Here is a 24,816-nt window from a genome sequence, read left to right as displayed (position 1 = left end):
TCCGGCTGAAGCTCATCAAGGACGTGTCAGGCCAGCAGTTCATCACAGAGATAACACGTGTGTAGTCACTCACATTCGCACTCGCGTTCGCACCTTCGAGCCATTCCAAGGTCTCCTGCGGGCGAAGCGTGTGGGGAAGAGGCCAAGAAGGCCCGAGATGATTGCGCTTGTCAGCCGTCACCAACCTGCTAGTCTACATCTCGACATGTAATGACGCACTGACGTTAGACATCAATAGAAGGCATCTTTGACGTGGGGATCCACCACTCAATGTTTTTATTGGAAGTTACAATTTAAGGTTGCGGCGATGCAATGCCAATGTTAAAGTCGCGCGTGTGTGTGTGCGTGCGTGCGTGTGTGTGTGTGTGTTGACAGTGCAGACAGCCTTCCAACCGACCTCTACGATCAATCTGTGAAATCAATGAGCTGCTTCCACCTCCAATTCATTGTTTCGCATGAACTACACAACGTTTTCGATGTCTCACTCCCACACGACTTCTTCGCTGCTCTCCGTGCACTCCCATTTCGAGGCTGTACTGTTCCACTTCACCTTCGGCGCCGAAACACTCCAGTTGGAAGTGTGCATCCCGGGGAGAAAAAAAAAATCCAAACGTGCGAGCATACCTCAATCAGGCGTCCCGTCCTTTGCAAGAGTGCAAACGCGGACTTTTAATGACAGCGCATTGCCCTTCAACGAAACAAATTAATTATCTGCTACTTAGTATGTCCTCTAAGTTTTGACTGCACCCCAAAAAGTCTGCAGTGCCACTTTGTCCCCACCTACAGTAAAAAGTCGATCACTTTTCCCGTTAACAACAATTTCATTGGATTCCAATTGGGCACGTTACTCTCGTCGGCTGGAGTTCCTTTGTATCTTTAATCAGGACAGATAAAGGATATAATATCTCAAGTGCGTACATTTTTTTCAACCCAATTACCATATTTTCCGGATTATAAATCGGTCCCGAGTATAAATCGCACAAGCCATAAAATGCATAATAAAGAACAAAAACACATATAAGTCGCACTAGAGTACAGTATAAGTCGCATTTTGGGGGGAAATTTATGTGATAAAATCCAACCCCGAGAACAGACATGTCGTCTTGAAAGATTTAAATTTAAAATTTAAAAATAAAATAGAAAACAACACGCTGAAGAAGTGTACAATATGCTAACGTTACATGACGCATAAACGATGAACTGAGAACGTGCCTGGTATGTTCAAGTAAAATATTAAGAGTTATCCAGATAACTATAACATAAAGAACATGCTAACAAGTTCACCAAACCATCAATGTCACTCCAAATCAGTAAATCCAATGGAATCTTCATCCTCTGTGCCACTTTAAAGCAACTACACCAACTCCAGAGGTAGAAGATGCAGCGCTTTCTCTTATACGTCGCTTACGTCAGACTCATCGTGTTTTTATCAACACAGGTCTAGAACGTCCTCTTGCGGTTTAATGTGAAAAGAACATGTGAAATGATATAATAATGTTTTAATAATTTCACCCATAAATCACTCCAGAGTATAAGTCGCACCCCCAGCCAAACTACAAAAAAACTGCGACTTATAGTCCGGAAAATACGGTAAATCATTTTCCTTAGACTTCTCTTACCGTATATTCTTGTTTGTCTTACTTATGGTGAGCGCCCAGTCGGCCAATCTTAGATACATGATGTTTTTATGGATCGTCATCAGATATTTACCTTTTGGGGACTAATACCGCAGGAGAAACCTCAAGGCAAATGAACATGTACGGTAGGATGTTTTTATTAGTCCTCAAAGGGCAAATGAAAAGACAGCTTTCTTTACTGTATAAGCCTTTATTTGTAAAAAGTCTGTTGTTTGAATGATAACCCTTTTTTTTTTAAATACCACATACATGAACACCTTGTATTTGTAAAAAAAACAAAACAAAACCAGAAAGCAAAAGCCGAAAAAAACCCCACATTTTTTTAAACACCAAAAAAAAAAAAAAAAAAAAGCCAATTGACACCATAACATTGACTTGCACTGACAAATTAAATAAATTATACAATAGCATACCACACAAACGTTGATTTCCATGGGTACCGTTACGCCAAATGAAATCAAACACCTCATTACACAACTGAAATAAGCGCTCCAATGTGAACATAAACACACGCACACACGCAAAAAAAAAAGCATTGTTTTTCTTCCAGTGCCACTTATATCTGATGAATTACATTTTCCTCCTCATGATGAAACAACAAGGATAACAACCCAGAACAAATGTAACAAATACACCAAATAATAAACCAACACAGGAATGACACAAATCATTTTCTGATTCATAGTCCAAATTAAAAAATAAAATGGCGGTGCTGTTTTGTTGATTGTTGTTTGTGTGTGTGTGTACGCATGTGTGTTTTGCCAATTTCTGTCACAGATGGGAGGTGCACTGAGGTGTCACTGGGAAGATTCCGGCATGTATCGCCATAGGGCAATCAACAGACCATAAGAACCAAATGCAGCTTCTTACAAGAAAAATAAAATAAAATACGGGGAACACCCACTCAGTGTGGAATCACATGGCTTACGTCGGACGCTACAGGCGGAGCGTCCTTTACATCCTTTGTAGCTGAAGCGTGACTGAAGTTGATAAGCATCATGAACCTGATTCAAGCACTTTTCCAAATCGTGTGCTTTGCGATTCACACGAATTCCACCATGGACATTCCATGTTTACATTTGATCTTAATTCATCTGCTTTTATTAAGAAAGTATTTTTTGTTTTGTTTTTTTCCTCACAAGGTTTCATCAGAGCTGGCCGTTAAAAACAAGTGCAATTTGAGCATGTAAACACTGGATTGTTCTTCTCCTCGGTTGTGGTGATGAATCATATGCTGCAGAGTTAAAATAAATAAATAAATAAATAAATAGGACTAGGTCAAGAAAATAATTTTCCAGAAGGCAGGTCATGCAAAATAAAATTGCGGTGTGCACAAAATAATGAATGCACCAACTTAAGTTCTTCCAACAGTGAGAAGTCTGCGTGTCAGCCCGGTCTGGGCTTTGGCGGTTGAAATTCTCCTGCTTCGTTCTGATTCATGCTCGCGTTTTAAAGGGAGATCGCCGCTATTATTCACTTATTCCTGTCATCCGTTTATGAATGGAAGTCATGAAGACAACTTTTTGAGGGAATGTGTTCAAAAGATTGAAGACACAGCAGAATAGTATTTTTGTACGTTTTTTGGGGGGTCATTTATACGAATAATTGTGAGGGCCAAATGGTGAGGAGATGGCCATAAAGTTAGGCGACTAAATGAATGGTTTCAAGAAACACTTCTTGAAAGAAAGTCATCATTTTACGAGAATAAATTTGGAATATGACAAAGAAAGCATTGGCCTGCGGTAGGATAACCACTTTAAAACATCTTCTCAAATTTAATCAAAGTTGGCGTTTGTTCCTGACACAGAACAACACTAACCACCGCTTTTGTCGTTCACAAGTGCAGTACCCGTGCTTATTGATATAACCTGATTTATAAATGTCAGAGGGAACGTCAATATGAGAATGACAACATTTGGCATTGGGACTTTATTCTGTTCATTTTCTTTTTGGCCTCGATATTTTTTAAGAAAAAAATTAGATTCTGACAATCGAACTTCACAGGAATCAATTTTCCTTTACGACCCTGGACATACTGGAGCCGAACAAACATATTTACTTCCGCACACGTTATGATCTATTGTTGGCAAGGCAGCAGCTGCACGAGGACTTGGCTATGTACCTTGTTTAAGGGCACACATGACATGACGTGTTTTTTTAAGGTTTTTTTTTTAGTTTTGGAGGAACAGGAAAGAACATCCAACTCACCTTCTTAAGGCATATCCTGCTCCTCTAGCCTCTGTAAGCCAGCTTGGCCATAATGCCCCCCCCCCCCCCTCCAAAAAGAATAAAGGGAACACTCTGAGTTACATTGCGCTGTTTAAGTGTTCCCATACACGCACACACACATACAGTTGGTTGACTTGGGGGCACGCAATCCCATTTGCTGACCATGAGCCAAAGCCTTGAGTCAACATTAGCTTTGCACATTGGGGGGGGGGGGGGGGGCAGGTGAATGTCAACAGTCTCCATAAACTCCATCACTGCGAGAAGACTTGTTGAATTCTCCATTACTTTGTCAACACTGGTGTCTTTTTTTTTTTTTTTTTTTTTGCCTTTTCTTCTTGATTTTGTTTGCTGAAGTATGCCAATGGTAGAGAAGCTGTCCATGCCATTAGCAGTGAGGCTCGTTGGTATTTCCGAACTGCCGTGTTTTTGTTCATGCATTAAGAAGTATTAAGTGAAAGATATCATATTTACAGTACAATTCACATGTAATTACACATATACACTAGAGGCAAGAAAAATTCACATTGACCTCAGATCAACACTCCCCCCATCCCCTCCCGCCCCCTTCCACACTTTGAACACGTGTTAAACGAACAGAAGCTCAATCTTGTAGAAAGACATGTACTCATAATAAATCGTCAAAACAGAAGGTCCTCACAGCTTTTGGGATGAATGTGCGAATTCCACACCCAGAAAGCCGCGACAGCTCAAGATCATGTTGATGCATGCATTAAGGGCTGCTTTTGTTCATGTAAAGGAGAGTGAAACATTTGATACTTGAGTTAATTTTCAAATACAAACACAAATCATACTTTTGCAAACATCCATCACATTGCCAAAAGAAAACGACACCAGGGGTGAACGGTGCCTTCACGTCCTTACCGCCTTTTTCTATATTGACCAATGATACTAGGGACATGGACACTGGAGAGAATAAGAGTGATTACGAATACCTCTGGACACTAACTTGAAATACGCTCTTAAAAAACAAAACAAAACAAAAAAACCCACGAAAAAACTTCTACCTCACCAAATAGGAAAAACAACATGGTGCCGGGCTGCAAGATAGATATTCCAATTACAATGAACAGTACGAAAAAAATGTACTTATGTTAAGAAGAGTGGCAGTAACCGTATTTTCCGCACTAAAAGCATTCAATTTCCTCAAAAGCCGACAGGGCGTCTTATAATCCGATGCACCTTATAGATCGATCAATATTCTGATTTCTTGGACGTAGTATTTTAAATGTTCTGTAAAGCGCTTTGTTACAGCTGCAGCGGTTGTGAAAGCTCGAAATAAATAAAGCTGTATTGTATTCCCTTTAGCATAACTCCATCTAGTGGATGCATAACACAACCGCAGCCACTGCTGTAGCCTCTATTCTATGCGTCTTATAATAAGGTGTGTGCCCTACATATGAAAACAGTTTAAAAATAAGCCATTTGTTGAAGGTGCACCTTATACTCTGGAAAATACGGTACTTATATGGGAGACGTAAGTCATTTTCATTTGGTTATTTGTTCCCTTCGCTTCAAAATGCAGCCTACACATTTATGGCTTACAGGATGCACTCATCATCAATAAGATGTCACTGCAAAAAAAATGCAAACAAAGAGAAGTGCCACGACAGCAAGACGTGGGTTGAGTGTACAAAACCCCCGTCTCATAAATTGGTGTGATTGTCTTCCAGTGAGTGTCACATTTTGGAGACATCTAATGCATGCGTACTGAGTGTTTTTTTAGGGGAGGCGTCTTCCCCAAAGTTGTTAATACGGTAGAAAAATGAGTGACTCCGTATGTTAATCCATTTTCATGTCCTGTAGGTGTAATAGCCAACCGTTGCTGTCCATTTCATGGTTATATTTCTTCTATATATGACAAATAAGAATGATTTTCGCTCAATATGTGGATTAAAAAGAAAAGAACATAAATGTCTGCTACACTGTGTAGGCCTTGGAGTTGTTTCACCTCCTGAAATGCAGTTGAAGTGTCTTTTTGGGGGGGGGGGGGGTGAGGGGGTGAGTGGACCAGACAAGATTGACAGTTCAGATTTTGCAATCTAAATCAAACTCAGAGGCTACATTTTGCATCGCAAAGTACAACAAAACTACTGCAGGACTACTTTTGGTTGTCGTATCGATATGAAGCGTTTCCCCGGCACTATTTCACGCCAGCTTGGTGTTATACGTGTGCGTTTGTAGTTCCTTTGACTCTTCTAGTTATGCCGCTCTCCAACAAATCCGATCACGAGGAGATGCTGAACATACAAATAAACCATGAAAAATACATAACAAAACTGTGGTTTGATATGTTGACTGTCGAATATACATAATCGTATATATATATTTTTTTAACTGTGGATTGGTTCCCACGAATCACAAAAAAGCAACACATCACTCCCGCCCACCCCCCCCCCCTCCCGTCCCATTTCCTTTTTCACAAAGCAGGAATGACGTCCATAAACGCTGCATCTAAAGAGCATAGAACTCAGTCAACAAGAGAAAATAAACAATACAAATATACTTTCATGTTAATACTTAATGATACAATGTACACAATGTGTTTTCCCCCCAAACAATCAAAATGAGTAATGCGAAACTTTTTATCTTGTAATGCCCTAGCAATAGAGCATTTTTCCGACACTCTAAAATCACAGTATTTTTCAAGACAAAATCATATCTACAATAATCAGCACTTGTTTTAAACCATAACGAAAAGTAGACCCCGCTGCCCTCCCATCACCTGAAAAGAGAATCTGTAAGTTTACGCTGACTCTAATGCACAATTGTGGCGACCAAACATCGCGTGATTGATGTCCGATCAATGGAACGCTACCACTTCAAATGAAATATAAAATTTAACAAAAAAAATAATTACATATATTTCAAACAGGGTCGCTGTACATGGTGGAACCGGAGATTTTTCGTGCACTTTGTATTCATGGGCTACATGGGGGGAGGAGAAGGTGAGAGGACTGGGGAGGTGTTCAAGGACCTTGCTCAGCTGATGCCTGATTTCCAAGCCACCACTGATTTCATGAGCTGCAGTAGAGGATTTCTGATTACAAGAAGAATCAATAAAAAGTCAATGGGGGCATCTTCTCTCTCTCTCTCTCTCTCAAGAGCTTTTGCTTCTCTTTTTTTTTCCTTCTTCTTTTTCTCATTTTTAGTAGCAAAAATATCATGCAGTCTCTAGTTCCAAAAATCCCTGTGGGGATCTTGTTCATTTGTTTGTTTCAGGAGGAAAAAGGAAGTCAAAGCCTTGAAATTCTTCTCACATTTTTTTTTTTTAAACATTCAAGTCATCCTATTAATACTTTGTACAGCAGACAAGTCTTTAAGGTCTCATGTGTATGCATGTGTGTGTGTGTGTGTGTGTGTGTGTGTGTATGTGTATATATAAATATAATATACTGTATAGAAATATGCATATACATATGTTCAACCTGTATGTGTATACATATTTTGGAACTGTATCAAAGCCAATTTAATGTGCTCTCAAAATATGGCCAATGATTCCTAGTGGGATGCACATCAATTCACATAGTACAACCAGTAGATTAGGTTGAAAAATCCAAAAGTGATCGGGAATATGACCCGGGACCACTTGTCAATGGTGCTTACATCTGACAGGTTTGGGATTTTCAACTTGAGCTTGGACGAGCGCCGCCGTAGTCGGCAGTTGGCCCTGCTGCGCATGGCGCTCCGATCCAGTGAGTGGTGGCTGAAGCCATCTCGGGGCGCCATTGGCTTCCTGAATTGGACCCCAGAACTGTCAAAGGACATGACTGAATTCCGCGAGTCACTAACGCTGCTTCCCACGTCAGAGGGCATCACCTCGTTGTTCATTTCCAGAGTGGTGAGGAGAATGTTGCCGTACGCATCCACCTATGACGGCGGCAGAGAGATAGAAGTCTCATTGTGGGCTGTTGCCAAAGAGGAGAGCCAAACTAACCCACTATTATCAAACTTCACTAAATCCCGCAGCGTCCCACAGATTTTGAAAGTCAAGCAAAATGCAGAGGTGACATGGAATGTTATTTCTAGCATGCTCAAAAATAGCTTTTGCTTTAAGACATAAGTAAGTGAATTGCAAACCCTGCTTCCAAAACAGTTGGGATATTTTCGGTGAAGGCGGTGATCTGTAAACACGTACACTAATCTACCCGAAACACCGTCTTCAGTTGTGTTATGTCCACACAGTACAGTTTTTAGCAACGATGAAAATGGATGAAGACCAACCTGCAATGTTGACTTTGGTTTGTTAATTCATTCTGATTATTGTTGTTAACTTAAAAAAAATCAAATAAATAACATTCTGCACAGAGGCGTTGGATTTGAAAAGTATTGATGTGTTCATATTTTGAGTGGCTACCAACTATTTTGGAAACAGTTTGGCAGTGAAACTACTTGAAGCAAGTGAATCATAGTGAAGGATGGCCTACAGCTGATATGATTTCTAAATACATGTACCCCAACTTTTCTTTGTTCCTCGAGATACAGATTTCTTCTCTGTGTAAATGATCTGAAGGTGTTGGTTTGAAACGGCACGGAAATGGAGTCCTTGCAATGTGAAAGAAAAAATGAAGAGAACATTAAAACGACTAGCAAATACTGGCAAATAAGCACATTTTCATTTGATTACACAACGCAGTCAACACAGAAAAGCTTAGCATTTCGTATCTTACGCACAGAAACAGGGAAGCGTCATTCAGTCTGACCATTCTACCAGAAATCTCATCACTAGGCCCGTAAGCTTCACCGTGCTGTGTTTTGCTAAGTATGCTAACTGCTAAGGTAGCGAGGTGAGAATGAATGAAGCCCACAGTGACAACCACCTAAATAAGAAATGAGAATGTTTACACCACTGTAGGGCTCAATGAATGGCTAGCTTCATGAAAAGGGGGCTATGCTCAATAAAAACTTATCGCTGCTTGAGAGAAAAGCAATGGATGATGGTTGGTGGATTGACTATGGTCGGGGGGCAACACTGTGCTTTGAGATTACTCCAGTCAGGAATGTAAATACAGTAGCTATCTTAAATATTCACAAATAATCATTTTTTGTGGGGGCTACTTAAAATCTGACTGACATCGTCGAATATAATGGAGGCAGCAGATGAAGATGCAAACCTGTTCCCTTAGGCGCTTCTCTTCGTATCGTGTGCGCTCATTGTTGACTTTATTCAGCCTTTCATTGATTTTCTTCTGTTGTGCCGGGCCCCGGCCAAAGAACACATAATTTACAAAGGCATATTCGAGCAGGGCCAGGAACACAAACACAAAACAGCCCATGAGGTAGACGTCGATGGCTTTCACGTAGGGGATCTTTGGGAGAGTCTCCCTAAGGTGGGTGTTAATTGTTGTCATGGTGAGCACCGTTGTCACACCTGAATGCAGCGGCACGCACACACATGGACACATGAATCAGTGCAAGCCACATTTTATCGACATTCTACAAGACCATCTTACGTTCCGGTAGCTAAATACAGTAATCCCTCGTTTATCGCGGTTAATGGGGACCAAAACCACCCGCGATAAACGAAAATCCGTGAAGTAGCGACCCCACCCCTCCATATAGGTACATGTACATAATATTTATAAGGCCAAATTTAATGGTATACATGCATGTAGAAGTAAATTTTGAAGTAATTAAAATGACTTAATTCTGTATACTAATATATTTAAACATGTATAAGTTAGGTTAGTTTATGAATAACAAAATACAGTAAACATATACATGTAGTACTGTATATGTTGCTCTATGTGACTCGCTGTTGTTTTGCTGACTTTCGCTGCTTCTCGCGGACCTTTTGTGGACTTTTTGCAGACTTAAAAAAATAATATATTTTTTTTTGTTTGAAAAAATTCGCGATGCACTGAAGCCGCGATAAACGAACCGCGAAATAGCGAGGGATCACTGTAGTTGAGCAAAACTGAATTCGGCCTTTTATACGGTCATAGTTGCTGATGTGCTTTGTCAACATTTTTCTCACATTTAACCCTTAGTGGGTAAGGAACAATTAAATAATAAATAATTATGTCAAAATCATGCATTGCATTGACATTAATCATTAAAAAAGTGCTCTAATATACAGTATATACACATACATTTAAAAGTACTGTAAATATTTCAATTGAATTGCTACTGGAATGACTAGTACAAATAAAATAGTAATTTGGAATCATTTCCACTGCGTCACTGTGGTTCCTCGGGTGGGATTTGAATTCAAATGGGGGGGGGGGGGGCATTTTGAAAGGTTTTCAAATACAATGCATATGGATGCAACTTACCCAGGGCCACCCGAGCTGCAGAGGCATCATAATTAATCCAGAAGGAGACCCAGGATAGAATGGTGATCAAGATGGAGGGCATATATGTCTGCAAGATGAAATATCCAATGTTCCTCTTAATTCTGAAACTCAGCGAAAGCCTCGGATATGAACCTGTAAGCAGAAACAACCGAGTGACGGCGTGGATAAGATCAGGGAAGAATGAAAAGGGGAAAGTGTAAGGCGCTCCAAACCCTACACTTGACAACGTGCAGGGTAGTCATTTCTCCGTTTGTTCAGATGGAGCACTTAATTTCCCCAAAGCGATGGATTACTTTCCAGGGACAAGTTCGATTCCAATTAAACATGGCACAAAGTCGCAAACACGGCAGATTTTTCTGCAAGCCCCTATCTCAGCAGGCCGCGCCAGCATCCCTCTGAGACTTGTCACAGAGAGCTGCTCGCCTGTTTCCTGCTTGCTCCCTCTGTCCTCTAAACATTACTGAAAGGCCATTTTAAAAGGTGATTGCAATGCACGCCTGCACACGAAAGGATAAAACACATAGTGCTAAGGTGGCATCGTTGGTCATTTTAGTGGATATTTTGCAGAGAAATGTCAAATCGTTGTAGCGCAAGTTCATTTAAATTTTTTTACTGCGGTTAGATTTAAACAAGCCGGTGCATAAAATGCTGATGCAAAAAGCAAAATAAGCAATCAACCAACAGCTCTTGGCTTCAGCTCTACAGACTTGTTTGTAGTTTGCAAAATCAAAGGATTACTCTAAATATCGTTAGATCGACGGGTATACGCCATCTATGGTTATACTGCATTTTTTTGGGGGGGGGAGCACTGAGAGAAGCATGATGGGTTTAATGTCATACAAAAAAAAAAGAAAAAATGCCCACAACGACGGATGACGTCATCTGCACTGTAAATCTTTGAATGAATCAATACTTTTTGCATACATGCTTGGTTCAAAGTGGGACAACAGTTCCCCGTCAAGCAAGTACATCCGAGATTAATCGTGGCACTAAATGTTCACGAATTACACTTAACTCAAACACGAAAATGACATTTTATCTCTGCTTTCGTCTCTTTTGTCCCCGCCAGAATTTCTAGAGGCAAAGCAAGAACATTATTGACACGTTTCAACAAAATGTAGGACAACAAAAAAAAAAACTCCAGATCAACAGAGCAAAGTTCCTGAAGTCATTGGGACTCAAGACTGCTCCTTGTACAACATAAGAAGAAACTTTTTGTCTCGTGTTCGATACCCATACATGCTATGATCCACATCCATAATTCAACATGTCATGAAAAAATGTAAGGAATGACATTTTTTGTTAAACTGTCAATGGAGCGAATGTTAAAATAAGAGAGACAAAATTTAAAAAAACAAAACTGAGCTTACCGGTAGTAAATCGTACTTCCTTGGAGACCAAGCGGATGTCCACGATGGAGAACTGAGGTAACTCTAACTTGTCCACACCTGTCACAGCGCTGTCCCCTCCTTGCCAGAAGAACACAATGTCATCTGTGGTGTATCCGTCTGTCACGGGAAGAAAATTGGTGGTGAGGGTGGGGCACAAGGTCAAGAAATAACCATGAAATGGGACAATGTATCTCGTGAAAGGTGCACTGCGCAGACAACTAGTGGAGGTCCCTCTGACGAATGACGCACTCTGCTCTAAAGTCATTCGGATCCGAGCAGATATCTTGACTTTTGAAAACCATTACACGGAGCAACGATATGACATCCCAGAATGACTTCATGGAGACAGTTGTTGTTCCCACACAAACCTAAACTCTTAGCAAACATACCGTCTGATACAGTTACTCACGCTGGAACTGGAACAGACATTCTGATTCTCGCTACCACCCACACGTGAAGCGCACACACTCCAGCACATAGTTTGTTGCGAGTCACCATCGCTTATTTCCTCATGCGTACTTTCGAACTCTTCTTGTGTGTTGAATGATCTCGTGTACAGCACAGCTACTGTAGCCCCTTGCAAGTTCACATTTTAGCACAAACTATTTGTGCATTACATTACATTACATTTACGGCTTTATTTTTGAGTGGCATAAATCCTGCGGGCGCATGGCGCAGCTCTGTGCGCAGGTGGGTTAGACCTAATGGGAATTTCGCAGAATGGCGGATCTGTGAGAGGGAGGGTTGCGGTCACAGTTAGGGCTGCCACACAGGACTATTTTACCAGCGGACTAGTCACCGATAGTCATCCCGATTCGTCGACTAGTCGGATCATACGTAAATCGCGGCACATCGCATCAGCAAGCAGGTTGCTCTTACGTATAAAAACCATCATTAGCATACGGCTTGAATTCTTTTAGGCATGTGCAAAAAAAAAAAAAAAAGAGCCAATTAAGATAATAGTTCGTTCCACTTTTATTCATCTATGCAGCTTGTAGCAAAATTCAGAACACTTCAAATTTAATTTGGAGATGATGCTGTGCGTTTTAGAATGGAACCAAAAACTATATACTGTGACATTACCAATACTATGAGACCCTATTTATAAATATAAAAAGAAATACTTGGCAACATGTTTTACTCTTCTTAGGCATCGAGCATTTTTTATGTAGAAGATAATGAAATCAGGTGAGTAAAACCAGGACAGCCCCTCATCCCCTCACTTGCACGCCACTGCTGCGGGGAGCTTTGCCAAAGCAATACTGCCACAGTGCCTTGGACTACCTCACTTTAATATTTCCCACTCGCCCACAAAACCTGCCAAATATTAATAGCACTTCCTACAGCAACACAATCTCATACACATAGTTTTCAACACTGTTTCTACCAGCCTTCATTACCTCAGCCAAACAAGCAACATGGCACGTCGGAACATGAAGTGGTTTTAGGTTTGAGGTGGGATCTTTTCCCAGATAAGCACATGCAGACCAACCTGCAGAAGAACAAAACCACTTTGGTTGTCATAAAGCCTGCCTGCATCACATGTTTAAGCTATCCCGACATCCCTCTCCTGCCTCCCACACGGCATGAATATTCATCAGCATGTGTCAGTAGGGCCGTCCTGCACAATCTCAGTTGGCCGTACAAGTGAAAGTGATCACAGTTGTAGATGATGTCAATGGGCCAGTACGCGTTCACTGCAGCGCCGTCTCTCAGCGCGGTTCATTTGACAACATTTCACCTTCTAGTAGCGACATGTCCAGACTCGTGGCATTAAATTCATCTATAGGGACCTGGAGTCAATAGCCCTGAATCTCTCTCTGGATGGAAGGTGCCTAATCCATCAAACTGATAAGAGTGCACCGCTCACACTCGGACCGGAAGCCCAATCGGAATCAATTAAGAATATTCGTGCAATGTTTTAAGCAACGGTCCATTTTATAGATCACAAGGATAAACAATCAGCAACCACAACCACACATATGCAGCGTATTGAGAAGGGAGAGTGATTGATAAATTCACCAATTGAAATTATCACACGATACGGTTTTAATCTCACCAGCAACACCCGCATTGTTCTCATGGCAGGTGATTCAGGGAGAAGAAACCATTTGTTGGAATCCGCACAAAATATGCTAATAGAATTTGATTTTACTCAATTAAACATACATATTCATCATTCATTAAAAAAAAGAAAAAGAAAATGGAAGATTTACTGAAAAGTTTAAAGCAAGTAATGTACTTCTAATGTATATATATATTCATTCTTTCATTTTCTGAACCGCTTTATCCTCATTAGGGTTGCGGGGGGCTGCTGGAGCCTATCTGTCTTCGGGCAGCAGGCGGGGGACACCCTGAATCGGTTGCCAGCCAATCTCAGGGCACACAGAGACGAACAACCATCCACGCTCACATTCACACCTCGGGACAATTTAGAGTGTTCAATCAGCCTGCCATGCATGTTTTTGGAATGTGGGAGGAAACCGGAGTACCCGGAGAAAACCCACGCAGTCCCGGGGAGAACATGCAAACTCCACACAGGAAGGCCGAAGCTGGAATTGAACCCGGTACCGCTGCACTATGAAGCCAACATGCTAACCACTGGACTACCGGGCTGCCCAGTATATATATATATATATAAAAACAAACAGCACGTGATAGCTCATAATTTGAAGGTGATGATATCAGCAGCTCTAAGGTTTGTTTTCAAAGGTCTTGGTGAGAGCAACGGCTATGCTGGCATTTACTTACAGCTTTCAATTTCCAAGGTGCAGTTCTGTTCATCGAGAGGGTATCGCCTCAAGTCCATCATACAAGCAGCCGTGGTGGTTATTCTGGGGGACAAGACAGAAAGAAAACCCGCTTTGAAAAGGTTTCATAGATTTCTCGGAAATGCCTGTGAAAAAAGTCACGTCATACGGAAAAGAGCAGCATCCGCTTGAAAAGTAGCAGGTGCGTAGAGTGGATAGAGAAAGTCTCCACACCCCTGTTCAAACGTCATGTTATTGTGATGGATAATTTGTATTTATGCTGAATGGTTGGCAAGACACTTATAAAAAAAAAAAAATTCTAATTTAAATTTTTTTATGGCACTTTGGTTTTATGTGGGCAAATGTCTCCCATGCTGAAACAGCCATTTTTGAAGCCCTGTTTTCCAAATATTACTCATGATTGAAAAATTTGAGGCCATAATAGTAAAGATCAGCGATAAATACATTCATTTCATGGCAAAGCAGTGCAAATCTGATCTGAGCAAGATTTCTTCAATTTGCATGGGGGAAAAAAAACATGAACCATGATAACTTCTAATAATGAGCAACAACGTCATTCGATAATAAAACACAATCAGCAGTGAACTTGGGGTTGAAACTTATACTTTGAACAAACAACAAAGTAATCGTGTAACTTAGCTCTGCAAACTAATTAGACATCAATGAAACATCCATACTTTTGAACAGCGTTGCCCATGATGTCAATCGTGATCGACCTGTTGCTCGCCAAGGGAGTGTGGGTCGATCCCACGGCATAAACTTATTCACTGCCACACCTCCCACTTTTATACTATTGATATTTCCAATAGCTGCCTCTCCAACAGCAGTGAATGATCATTCGTTCTTTGTCAAACTTTGTCATTTGATTGACATACAGGGCAGCCAGTCATACGTCATACACCTGCCCCATGGATCACCGCAAATGTACATATGACGGCACTATATATATATATATATATATATATATATCCATCCATCCATCCATTTTCCGAACCGCTTGATCCTCACTAGGGTCGCGGGGGGTGCTGGAGCTTATCCCAGCCGTCTTCGGGCAGTAGGCGGGGACACCCTGAATCAGTTGCCAGCCAATCGCAGGGCACACAGAGACGAACAACCATCCACGCTCACATTCACACCTAGGGACAATTTAGAGCGTTCAATCAGCCTGCCATGCATGTTTTTGGAATGTGGGAGGAAACCGGAGTACCCGGAGAAAACCCACGCAGGCCCGGGGAGAACATGCAAACTCCACACAGGGAGGCCGGAGCTGGAATTGAACCCGGTACCCCTGCACTGTGAAGTCGACGTGCTAACCACTGGACTACCGGGCCGCCTGTCTTTAAACAATCATTATCAAAGTAATGTCAATTGTTCTGACACGTTCACAAATCCATACATTTTCCACAGAGTCAGTAGCACATTTTATGGGGCCTGTGCTTGATTCACATTTCTTTGCATTGGAGTCCGGTGGGACTCATCGAAGGTTTTCCCCTTTAATGCACATTTTTAAGCAGTATGTTCAAGCCTATGCCATTGGCACGCCTTTGTTGTTTTAGACTGATGCAGTGCAGAAATGAGCAAAAATCGAGACCCAAGCACCAAAGCTGATAATATCGGGAGGCAGGAGAAGAAGCCTAGTAAACGAAATGTGTGTGACCGGTGTGTGATATCTATTATTCACAATGACACTGAGCTGCATTCTGCTGCACAAGCATTCTGCTGCTCAGACTGCATTTGTTACCACTCTGCTGTGCTACACCTCCCTGCTGCCTTCACAGCACTCCTCCGCTGACTGCATACAGCGGGGTGACACACTGCTGATACACTATGAGAGGAGATAACATCAGACCTAATTACATTAATCGAAGAGGTCACTTGGCAATTAGACTTCCCCATGTAAAAAGTTGCAAACAAGCAACATCGCCATTAATAACATCGGTTAGACTCTATGCACAGAGGGAGATACTGTGTACGGCTACACAATAGCAAAATGCAACTTATCATCAAAACACAAACCGCACATACACTCACCGGCCGCACCATTCGGTCCACATGCAAGTCGCCCTCAAAAGTTGCTTTTCATTGTCATAGAAGTGCGACTTGAGATGTAAAACTGCATTTTATAATACTGAGAAGTGATTTTCAATCGTTGTCTCATATATACACATCAGAAAGCCCAACAATTTGATTTAGCATTATGCATTTCCAGAAATGAGCATTCTCAGCCCCGGGGTGTGTCCATCAGCGGGCTGCCGTCAGTATTTCAGGCCGGCCCGGTCTGTCCAAGTCATCGGCAACAGCCAAATGGCACAGAACACGGACTTATCGTGACTATGTCACACGCGGGTGTTGCACGATTGACATCGAGCCAAATGCTGAAAAAGACCAAAACTTTTCCCACTATGTCAAGGACCATGACGTATGCTCCTCACATACAGCATTTACAGTAAGTAGCCACTTTGAATGGCGATGAATCAAATTGGCTGTGATCACATCCGCAATGGCTCAAAATGCCTGAAAATCCCCAAACTCGGTTGAACCTGCCCCTGCGTGGGTTTCGGGTCGCGTCTCGCTCCAGATTTGCATTGGGCACAAAAGTGTCCGGCAGCACATCACAACAAAGCAAGTAACAAAGCTACCGAGCACCCAACATAAGAATGAGATATGTCACACAAGACACATAAAATATGGAGATTAAACAAAAGCAGAGTTAAGGGCCTATCCCCCTGTAATCAAAAAGACATCCTGTCAACATAAGCTACTGCTCCCGGTAGCACTATGAAGTCGAGTAAGCCTGGCAGCAGCTCGGACTAATGGAGAGAGAAGAATTCTTTACCCCCTTGGCACTCAGAACAAAAGCCCACAATGAATAAAAATGTGCTTATATGTGACAGCTAACAAGTCAGGGGAGAGCCAAATGGTGAGTAGGCACATGTTAGGTGCCTCCGAGAGAGGGTTTGGGATTTGGACAAGTCACTAGATATGGGTCAACAACAGTCAGTCCCACTCGAGACAGATGGCAGCATGTTCAAATCCAAGGAATCGGACATGAATTTCGAGCGTTGGTGGAGCTCATGAGGATGATGCGCAACGCATTGCATGAAGATTTTCAGGAATGACTCACGAATGTTAAAAAAAAAAAAGCCAAAAAAAGCAGCCTAGTGTATTTCTATTCATCAAGTCTGCATTTATTGTAACGGTCTCGGGTCCGGAGGTGGACTCCAGACGAGGAAGACGATGTCAGATGCATGAGCAACACTCCTGACACCTACACAGTCTGCTGATGCAGCTTGCTTGCCGAGGAAAATGACAGAAAATACGTGATCGCCTCAGAAGAACCTCAATAGGTTGTTTGAGCTGTTAAGAGTCATATTTAGATTTCATAATTTAAGAATTTATTAGCTAAACAGTGTGCCGTTTCTACAATTAAATTAGTAGCCAGGCATTAATAAGTGGTTCAAAATAAATAAATCAGCATTCTTCTCACACACCATATTTGGTCATAAGGAATGTTATTTGCCACCGCATGTCAATGTCCTGCCTATTTAAAGTCTACTCATTCAATGACTAAGTGTCTAAATTCATTTTAATTCATACTTATACTGAAATATACCTATGCATGGACATAATTGGATTCAAAAAGAAAATCAATACAAATCATATACCGGTGAATTAAAATAGAACAATAATTTTGCGTAGTCATTATGTTTTGTTTATCTCACTCTTCACTTGCATGGCGCGGCCCGACCAGATGTCTTGCTTCTCTATCCTAATTATATGTATTTCATAATGAATACTCATGACTGATTTGATTGCAAAACCAATGTGTCTAAAAATAAAATTTATTAGCCGTGTTTATCTGTGTCACTTCCCGTTCCTTTTAAGCTCACTGCGCAGGGGTTCAGTCCCAGCGGCCTTAGCGTTTGGCATCACGGGCAAGACGGGCGGGGGACAATTTTATTCAATTGATAAAAGAATATTTGGAAGAGGAAGCAAAATAAAGAAAAGATGAATAAACGCAATCCCACCGTTCTGCACAGAGCGATAACAACAAACAAGGCACCTCCGCAGATGTTGGGAGGAAGAGTTGATGCCAGAACCCGTATTAACAAGAATCGCGTTTCTTGCAGCGCACAATCAGCGGATGTGCAAGTGCAGGTGTAATTCCATTTTCTTCTGGCTCGCGTCCAATCTTCTCAGCTCTGATGCTACTTTTATGGCTACAGCGGAACCTTGCGTACCCTGAGTGGCGCAGCTGGGAATATTGATTCAGATTAGGAAGCCATGTGGTTTGGCGCCATTTTGTTCTCTTTTCCGGTTGCTTTATTTTAGGCACAGAATAAAACAGGAATTGCAAGGGGGATTAAGGTCTGAGTCAGTAATTATTTGATTTACTCACATATTCAATCGATTGCAACTGGACCGCTCTGGTGGTCCGGGAAGACGTTTCGGGCACCTCGTTCGAGCATCATCAATTCAGCTTTAGCATAAGTGTTAGTGTGGAAACCCAATTATTTATACATTCATTCGGCCATGTCGACTCAGAATTGATTTAAAGTCTATCCGCAAATATCTTAATTCACAGAATTGATGCTACTAATGACGAATGTGAGAGGAGCCCCTCGGTTTCTTTTTGGCTTTTCCTCCTCATGGCTGATTCAACTGCTGTGATCTGATCAACTACTGAAACTTGTTGCGCAGTTTAAGTTCAACTCTTTAGTCCAAATTTCCTTCTCTGATTGAGTACATTTCCTTTCTGACAAGTTTTTAATCCATATACGCTATTAATAGGTTCCTCTTCCCATTTTTTTTTTTTTTTTTTTTGGCTTCCTGGTGAGCAATTGTGACTGCAAGTGTTATGTCTCAGTTATCACTTCTGAAATGTTCTTGTCTAGCTTCGGTTTGGTTTTGTTTTGTTGAAATAGTTGTGATATTGATTACCCCTTTCACAGACCTCTTTGGGCAGAACTGTTTCAAATTTGAGGAAGAATTTATCGACTTGTACCTTAAGGCGTACATATTCTGTACAAAGAAGACAACCAGCACAGTAGAGTTGCGATTGATTCAATGCCCTGAGAATACAATGACCTTGATGAATGAGCAAATTCACAGGATGAACGATAAATCATTGTGTCCAATATTAAATGCCGTACAATGTTGCAGTCTTGCATTAGAGATTGTTAAAAAATAATATATATATATAAAGTATATATATATATATATATATATATATGGAAACGAGATCACTTATGAATTAGGTCTGAGAGTTTCGTCGTTGATGTCTCTGAAAATATCTGCATCCTCGGTGAAGTTCAAGCTGTCAACTTGTGAATTGAGTCCAAGCGAAGCTTAAATATTCATCAAAGAGTTCAACTACTGGAGCATGATACACCACAACACCGATACCGCATTTCGATTGTGCCGTTATGTTTATAGCCTTCCAAAGAGTCACAAAAGAAGAAAAGAGAAAACTTATTTCTATCCCATCTCCTTCTTTGTCAGAACAAATTCAGTAATTCAGAGAGTCTAAACACCGATTGTCACATTAATAATTCATCCCTTCGTGTGATCTAAACCTTGCCACTGCCATTTTATTCATAGAACAAAATATATTTCCAGCTCCATCCACTCCTCTACGGCACTTTATTTTGGAGACTTGTGAAGAAAAGCATGCGTATTAATTCAGATTTTCAAACCTCAGGACACTGTGTTAGTTTTTGTGTTCCTCAAAGGGATCTTAGATATGTCCCTCTGTGCATTTTTACGATTTATTCAATTGTTAGGATGATTCTTGAACATGCTCACGTTTGCTATTTTGTGTGTCATGTAACAGAGAAAAGCAATAATTTATTCCTGAGCAAGAGCACCTAAGCACTAAAACATAATAGTCATTTCTCCTCAACGCTCAGTCCACCTTGAGTAATGTATGTTTGGGTTTAACATCCATCCATTCATTCATCTTCCGAACCGTTTTATCCTCACAAGGGACGCGGGGGGTGCTGGAGCCTATCTCGGCCGTCTTCGGGGAGTAGGTGGGGGACACCCTGAACTGGTTGCCAGGCAATCGTAGGGCACACGCAGACAAACATCCATCTGCGTTCACAGTCACTCCGAGGGACAATTTTTGGTGTTCAACCAGCCTGCCATGCATGTTTTTGGAATGTGGCAGTAAAACCGGAGTACCCGGAGAAAACCCACGCAGGCCCGAGGAGAACATGCAAACTGCACACAGGGAGGCCGGAGCTGGAATTGAACCCGGTACCTCTCCACTGTGAGGACAGCGCGCTAACCACTGATCGTTAAAAACAGACCGTGCAGACCTTTCATCGTGGTTACAGGATGGCATTACCACACATACAGTACATGCACCAAATGCAACATGAAGTTGCCAACTACAGCCGCAATCATAGACAAATTGTTCATTTGTTTGCTCGTTGGCAATCAAAACTGGTCATTTGTGATCCGGTTGTCGGATCTGTACCTAATGCTGTGTGGAGTGAGTGATCACAATGCTTTTACCTCAGTCCGTACAAGACGGTCCCGTCGGGGTGAAGTCGGATCATACGGTTTTTAACTGTCACTCCATGAAGAAATGACTTCTTGTCATTCAGGAAGTAGGTATCCGGGAGCCAAAGCTGATCTGCGACACGGTTATCCAGAGTCAGGTTGAGGTTCAGTTCACCATAGGCCAAACGTTTATCTCGCCAACTTTGCTGGAAATACATTGTGATGGTATAGTCCTGGAAAAGAGGGAAAATTGAATTTTTAATACATTTGTATGATTAAAATTTCGACTTCATCCTTCAAACAAATGCCAGCTTTCTCTGCCACGCCTCCGCGCATTTCTGAAAGGATTTTTTCTGGGATCATCCAAGTGCCCTTGATGATGTCACAGAGTATGGGAAAGATGGAAAAAATAGAAATCACAGGCAGTCGGGCAAGTTGGGATGCGGCTACAGCGAGGCAATGTTCTTCGTGCGCAGGAAGTGTCAGATGCTCAGGGCGTTGTGAACAGTTGGGCTGTGATGGTGAAGCATTCATTGAATTCCCTGCCACAACTCGCCTCGCCTCTTCTCACACACTAAATGAAGCAAAATCTTTTTGGAGACATGCTGGTTGATCGTCTGTCCCGCATTGAAGAAGAAAAACCCGTCATTTGGGTTTGAAGAATGTCGTTTGTGAAACCAGCCAGGGAACCTTTTTGACACACCTGCAATGTGCTTTTTTGTTTTCTTTTTTTAAGAAATGCTACAAATAGTAGTCAAAGAAGAAAACTTGAAATGAATCAGAGATTTGGAGGGTCAGAGGCGTCATTATGTATCATTGCAGAATTTTCTTTTTGGCTTTAAATAAAGTATCTACATAAGCTAATTCATTACTGTATGACCGTGCTCATTCATGTGTGATTTGTGATGTTAGCATTACCACCGTGAGAAATGAAAGAAATAATATGTCATACATATATTCATTTCAAATAATGCACACCATCGTGTGCATTACAGAGTGTTTTCACAATTCACAACATTATCCATAATGTCATAACAAGTAGAACTCAACGTGACAGTCATGCAACTTTAATCCATTTTGAATGTTTCATTAAACCTGAAGACAAACATCCACTGGGATCCCACATTGTGACTCACCATGTTAACTTCTGAGATGGAATCGATGCTTGCTATGTTGATACTCATCCCAACTATGACCGGAGCACCTGAATAAACAAACAAACAAAAAAAGGAGTAAGAAATGTGCATTGTGAAATGTGTATAGTAAAACAAAGGTGGACGGGTGATATGATTGGAGAATACATTACGTATTGAAAATAATGTGTCGTGTGCATTCATTGCGCAACTGTGCTCTTAATTGATCAGCAGTGATAATCGATATATATTTTTCTGTTTATTGCTGAGGTGCATCATCATTTCTTGCATATGCACTGTTCCTTTAAATGCGGGAACGCCGCCGCCACTTAAAATGCTCCGCTGTTTATTACACCGCTTACGCAATGCATTATTCACCATTTGCACATATAGAACAAGTACTGCATGATAACGACATTCTCTAGCACACCGCGCACAATTGTAAAGGTTACCCCTTGCGTACCCGTGATCCACTGTGGCAGCGACAAACTAAAATGGGTTGTCGCTGCTTCGAGAGTGTTCTTAAAAGAGAGAAAAAAAAAAAAAAACAAGCTCCTCTGTGGGCCATGAAAGAACGTAAAAAACATGCAGTCATCCACGCTAACGTGCACGCTGGAAATTCATGTCGGGCAGCAGCAAGAACAAAACGATGCCTCATTTACATGATTGCAGTGCAACTTGTAAACAGATACGCACAGCAAGTTGCTTACATGTACAATAAACACTTAAACCCCGCTTACGTATTCAGACAACTCGCTTTACAAGGAGAATCCATTTGTACCGAGCATGTTAACGAACTTGCAAACAATCAACGGTGGCTGACTTCATTAGAAAGATGCTTCTCGCTCGTCATCATCATCAAGCGGGAACCTTTCGTCCTAATTTCAGAAGGTTATAACAATGTAGAGTATGGATGAAAACTCAAGGTTCCTTCTATAATTGTTTGTTTTTTCTGTTACAGTACAGTTCTATTTCACCACCACAGCCACAATAATTAACAAATTATGATCTGGGCAAAGAATAGTTGTTGAATATATATAATAACTGGTTGGGCGACCCTCAGCAGCAAACACCGAAATCAACCATCGGTTTAAAAACAGTGCACCAGTTTGTGAAAGTATCGAAAAATGCAGCCAGCTAATATCAACTATGTAAGTTCAGGTCCAAAAAGTACAGGTGGTCTGGTCTTGGGAGTCACAAATGTTCTTTTGGATTAAAGGGCATTAATTGGGGCGGGGAGTCCTGCAGAAAACATGAAGTGACCAGCAACCTATTTTCTATTTTCTCCAAGTACTGCATGTGTAATTTGTCACAAAACATTTGTCCGTCTGTTTATCTGGAAAAAATACAAACAAGTCAACAATACAGGCTTCAATTAACGTCACGGAATATAAATAACTTGGTCCCAAGATATTTCAATGGTTGTCATTAGCGGCCGTCAAAATAATCATGCAAGACATGTTGTCTCATGTCCTATAATCCTACTTTCCCCTGCAACCCTTGTCCTCCCATTTCTAAATGCCCCGAAGCTGACCCATCTCTTTGCAAAACTGAAAAAAAAAAAAATGGCAGGGGAAAGTAGGGCCATTTCCATTGCGCTTTGAGAAGGCAACCAGTAACCGTTTTCCCCAGAGATGTCAAAGTACATTTATTCGCTACATGAAGAGGAAGCGAGAAAGCAAAGTCTCGCTCTCTCTGCATATTTTGATGCCGCTCTCGCTTTGTTAGCAGAGCCTTTTACAAAAAACAAAAAAAAAAAAAAAAGAAGAAGGGGAAAAAAAATCTGTTCGAGCTTCACTTGTGGCTCACATCTTATTTTGGCTTCTTTAAGAAATAACATTATTAGATAGAAGGGGAAAATAAGGAGGCTTGCGTCTACTGCAATTAGTTTGTATTAATGGAGCAATATTTTTTGCGTAGAGTACAAAAGACGCATTTTTCTTCACAATGGCGAACCGAATCTCCTTGACGCTAGGCTTCACATGACGCAATTCATCCCCGATCTATCACTAGGTATGTGATTATTATTAAATAGCAGAAACCAAAACTAACGTTGGCTAAAAAGGAGCCCCATGCTAAGTTAAATGGAAACGCCACCAGGAATCCTGATGTTGTTTTCAGGCGTACATAAGCCAATTGTACAATTATTTATAATCCATCACTTTGATTGGGGAGAAATGATGTTAGCTTCATCTGTTCCCTTCACATTGTAATCACTTTACTAGCCCTCAGCCACAAGCGATCAATCTGAAGCCAAACGGTCATCATCAAATTGATCTCAATCAGAGCTGCAGTCATAAAGGTCCGAGTCCAAGTCAAGTCTGGGTTCGTGCATTGGAGTCTCAAAATGGAGGAGCGCACATTTACGTCGTCAAGAGACTGCCCGATCATTTGTGTGCCCTGCTCATAGCAGTGCCACCCAGAGGGATGATTAAAACAACAACAATGATAAGAACAGTAACAATAATAATAATATGTTCTGTGAATTAACTTCTACAAAGGGTGAGAAGGTTTGGGGCCCACCGAATAAAATCAGAATGTGCCGTCACATACCAAAATAAATCCCTACAGGTAACCCCTTTTCTTGTGCACATTCGATTCCTTGTTTTTGTTGTTTTAATTATTATTTGCTGACTTACTGTCTGCATAAACATACTGTATTTCTCCGGGCAGCCAGGGCGGATCCGCGTGCACCGCTTTGGCCTTTTACTATCATTCCATTGCAGTAAATTCCATTTTGCGGTCATATCGTTGTGATTGAATCGCTCTCATTTGCCATCACCGGTGCCCTTCCAGGGTGGCAAATTTAGTTTCCGCCGCAATATTTTCACAAT

The 24,816-nt window shown here is 41.3% G+C and overlaps 1 protein-coding gene across 2 annotated transcripts in view; it reads right to left on the bottom strand.

Moving 5' to 3' along the window:
• Window positions 1–1,758: 1,758 nt before the first annotated feature.
• Window positions 1,759–24,816, bottom strand: part of gabrb4 (gamma-aminobutyric acid type A receptor subunit beta4) — a 43,016-nt gene continuing 19,958 nt past the window's right edge. The window contains exons 3-10 of one of the 2 annotated variants that reach the window (XM_086131015.1): window positions 21,986–22,053; window positions 20,862–21,082; window positions 14,323–14,405; window positions 11,551–11,688; window positions 10,160–10,312; window positions 8,999–9,255; window positions 8,340–8,429; window positions 1,759–7,754 (exon numbers count right to left, since the gene is read on the bottom strand). In XM_086131015.1, the coding sequence (XP_085987141.1) occupies window positions 7,401–7,754; window positions 8,340–8,429; window positions 8,999–9,255; window positions 10,160–10,312; window positions 11,551–11,688; window positions 14,323–14,405; window positions 20,862–21,082; window positions 21,986–22,053 (1,364 nt within the window). In that variant the 3' untranslated portion in view covers window positions 1,759–7,400. The remainder of the gene's footprint in view (window positions 7,755–8,339; window positions 8,430–8,998; window positions 9,256–10,159; window positions 10,313–11,550; window positions 11,689–14,322; window positions 14,406–20,861; window positions 21,083–21,985; window positions 22,054–24,816) is intronic. The other variant, XM_086131016.1, reaches the window with a different exon arrangement.

Source organism: Hippocampus guttulatus, chromosome 15 (genome assembly GCF_054856545.1).
Source record: "Hippocampus guttulatus isolate MCC_2025c chromosome 15, RoL_Hgut_1.0, whole genome shotgun sequence".
In the NCBI taxonomy this organism is placed as follows: Eukaryota; Metazoa; Chordata; class Actinopteri; order Syngnathiformes; family Syngnathidae; genus Hippocampus; species Hippocampus guttulatus.
Note: the sequence above shows the minus strand (reverse complement) of the source record. Positions and strands in the feature narration are given on the sequence as shown.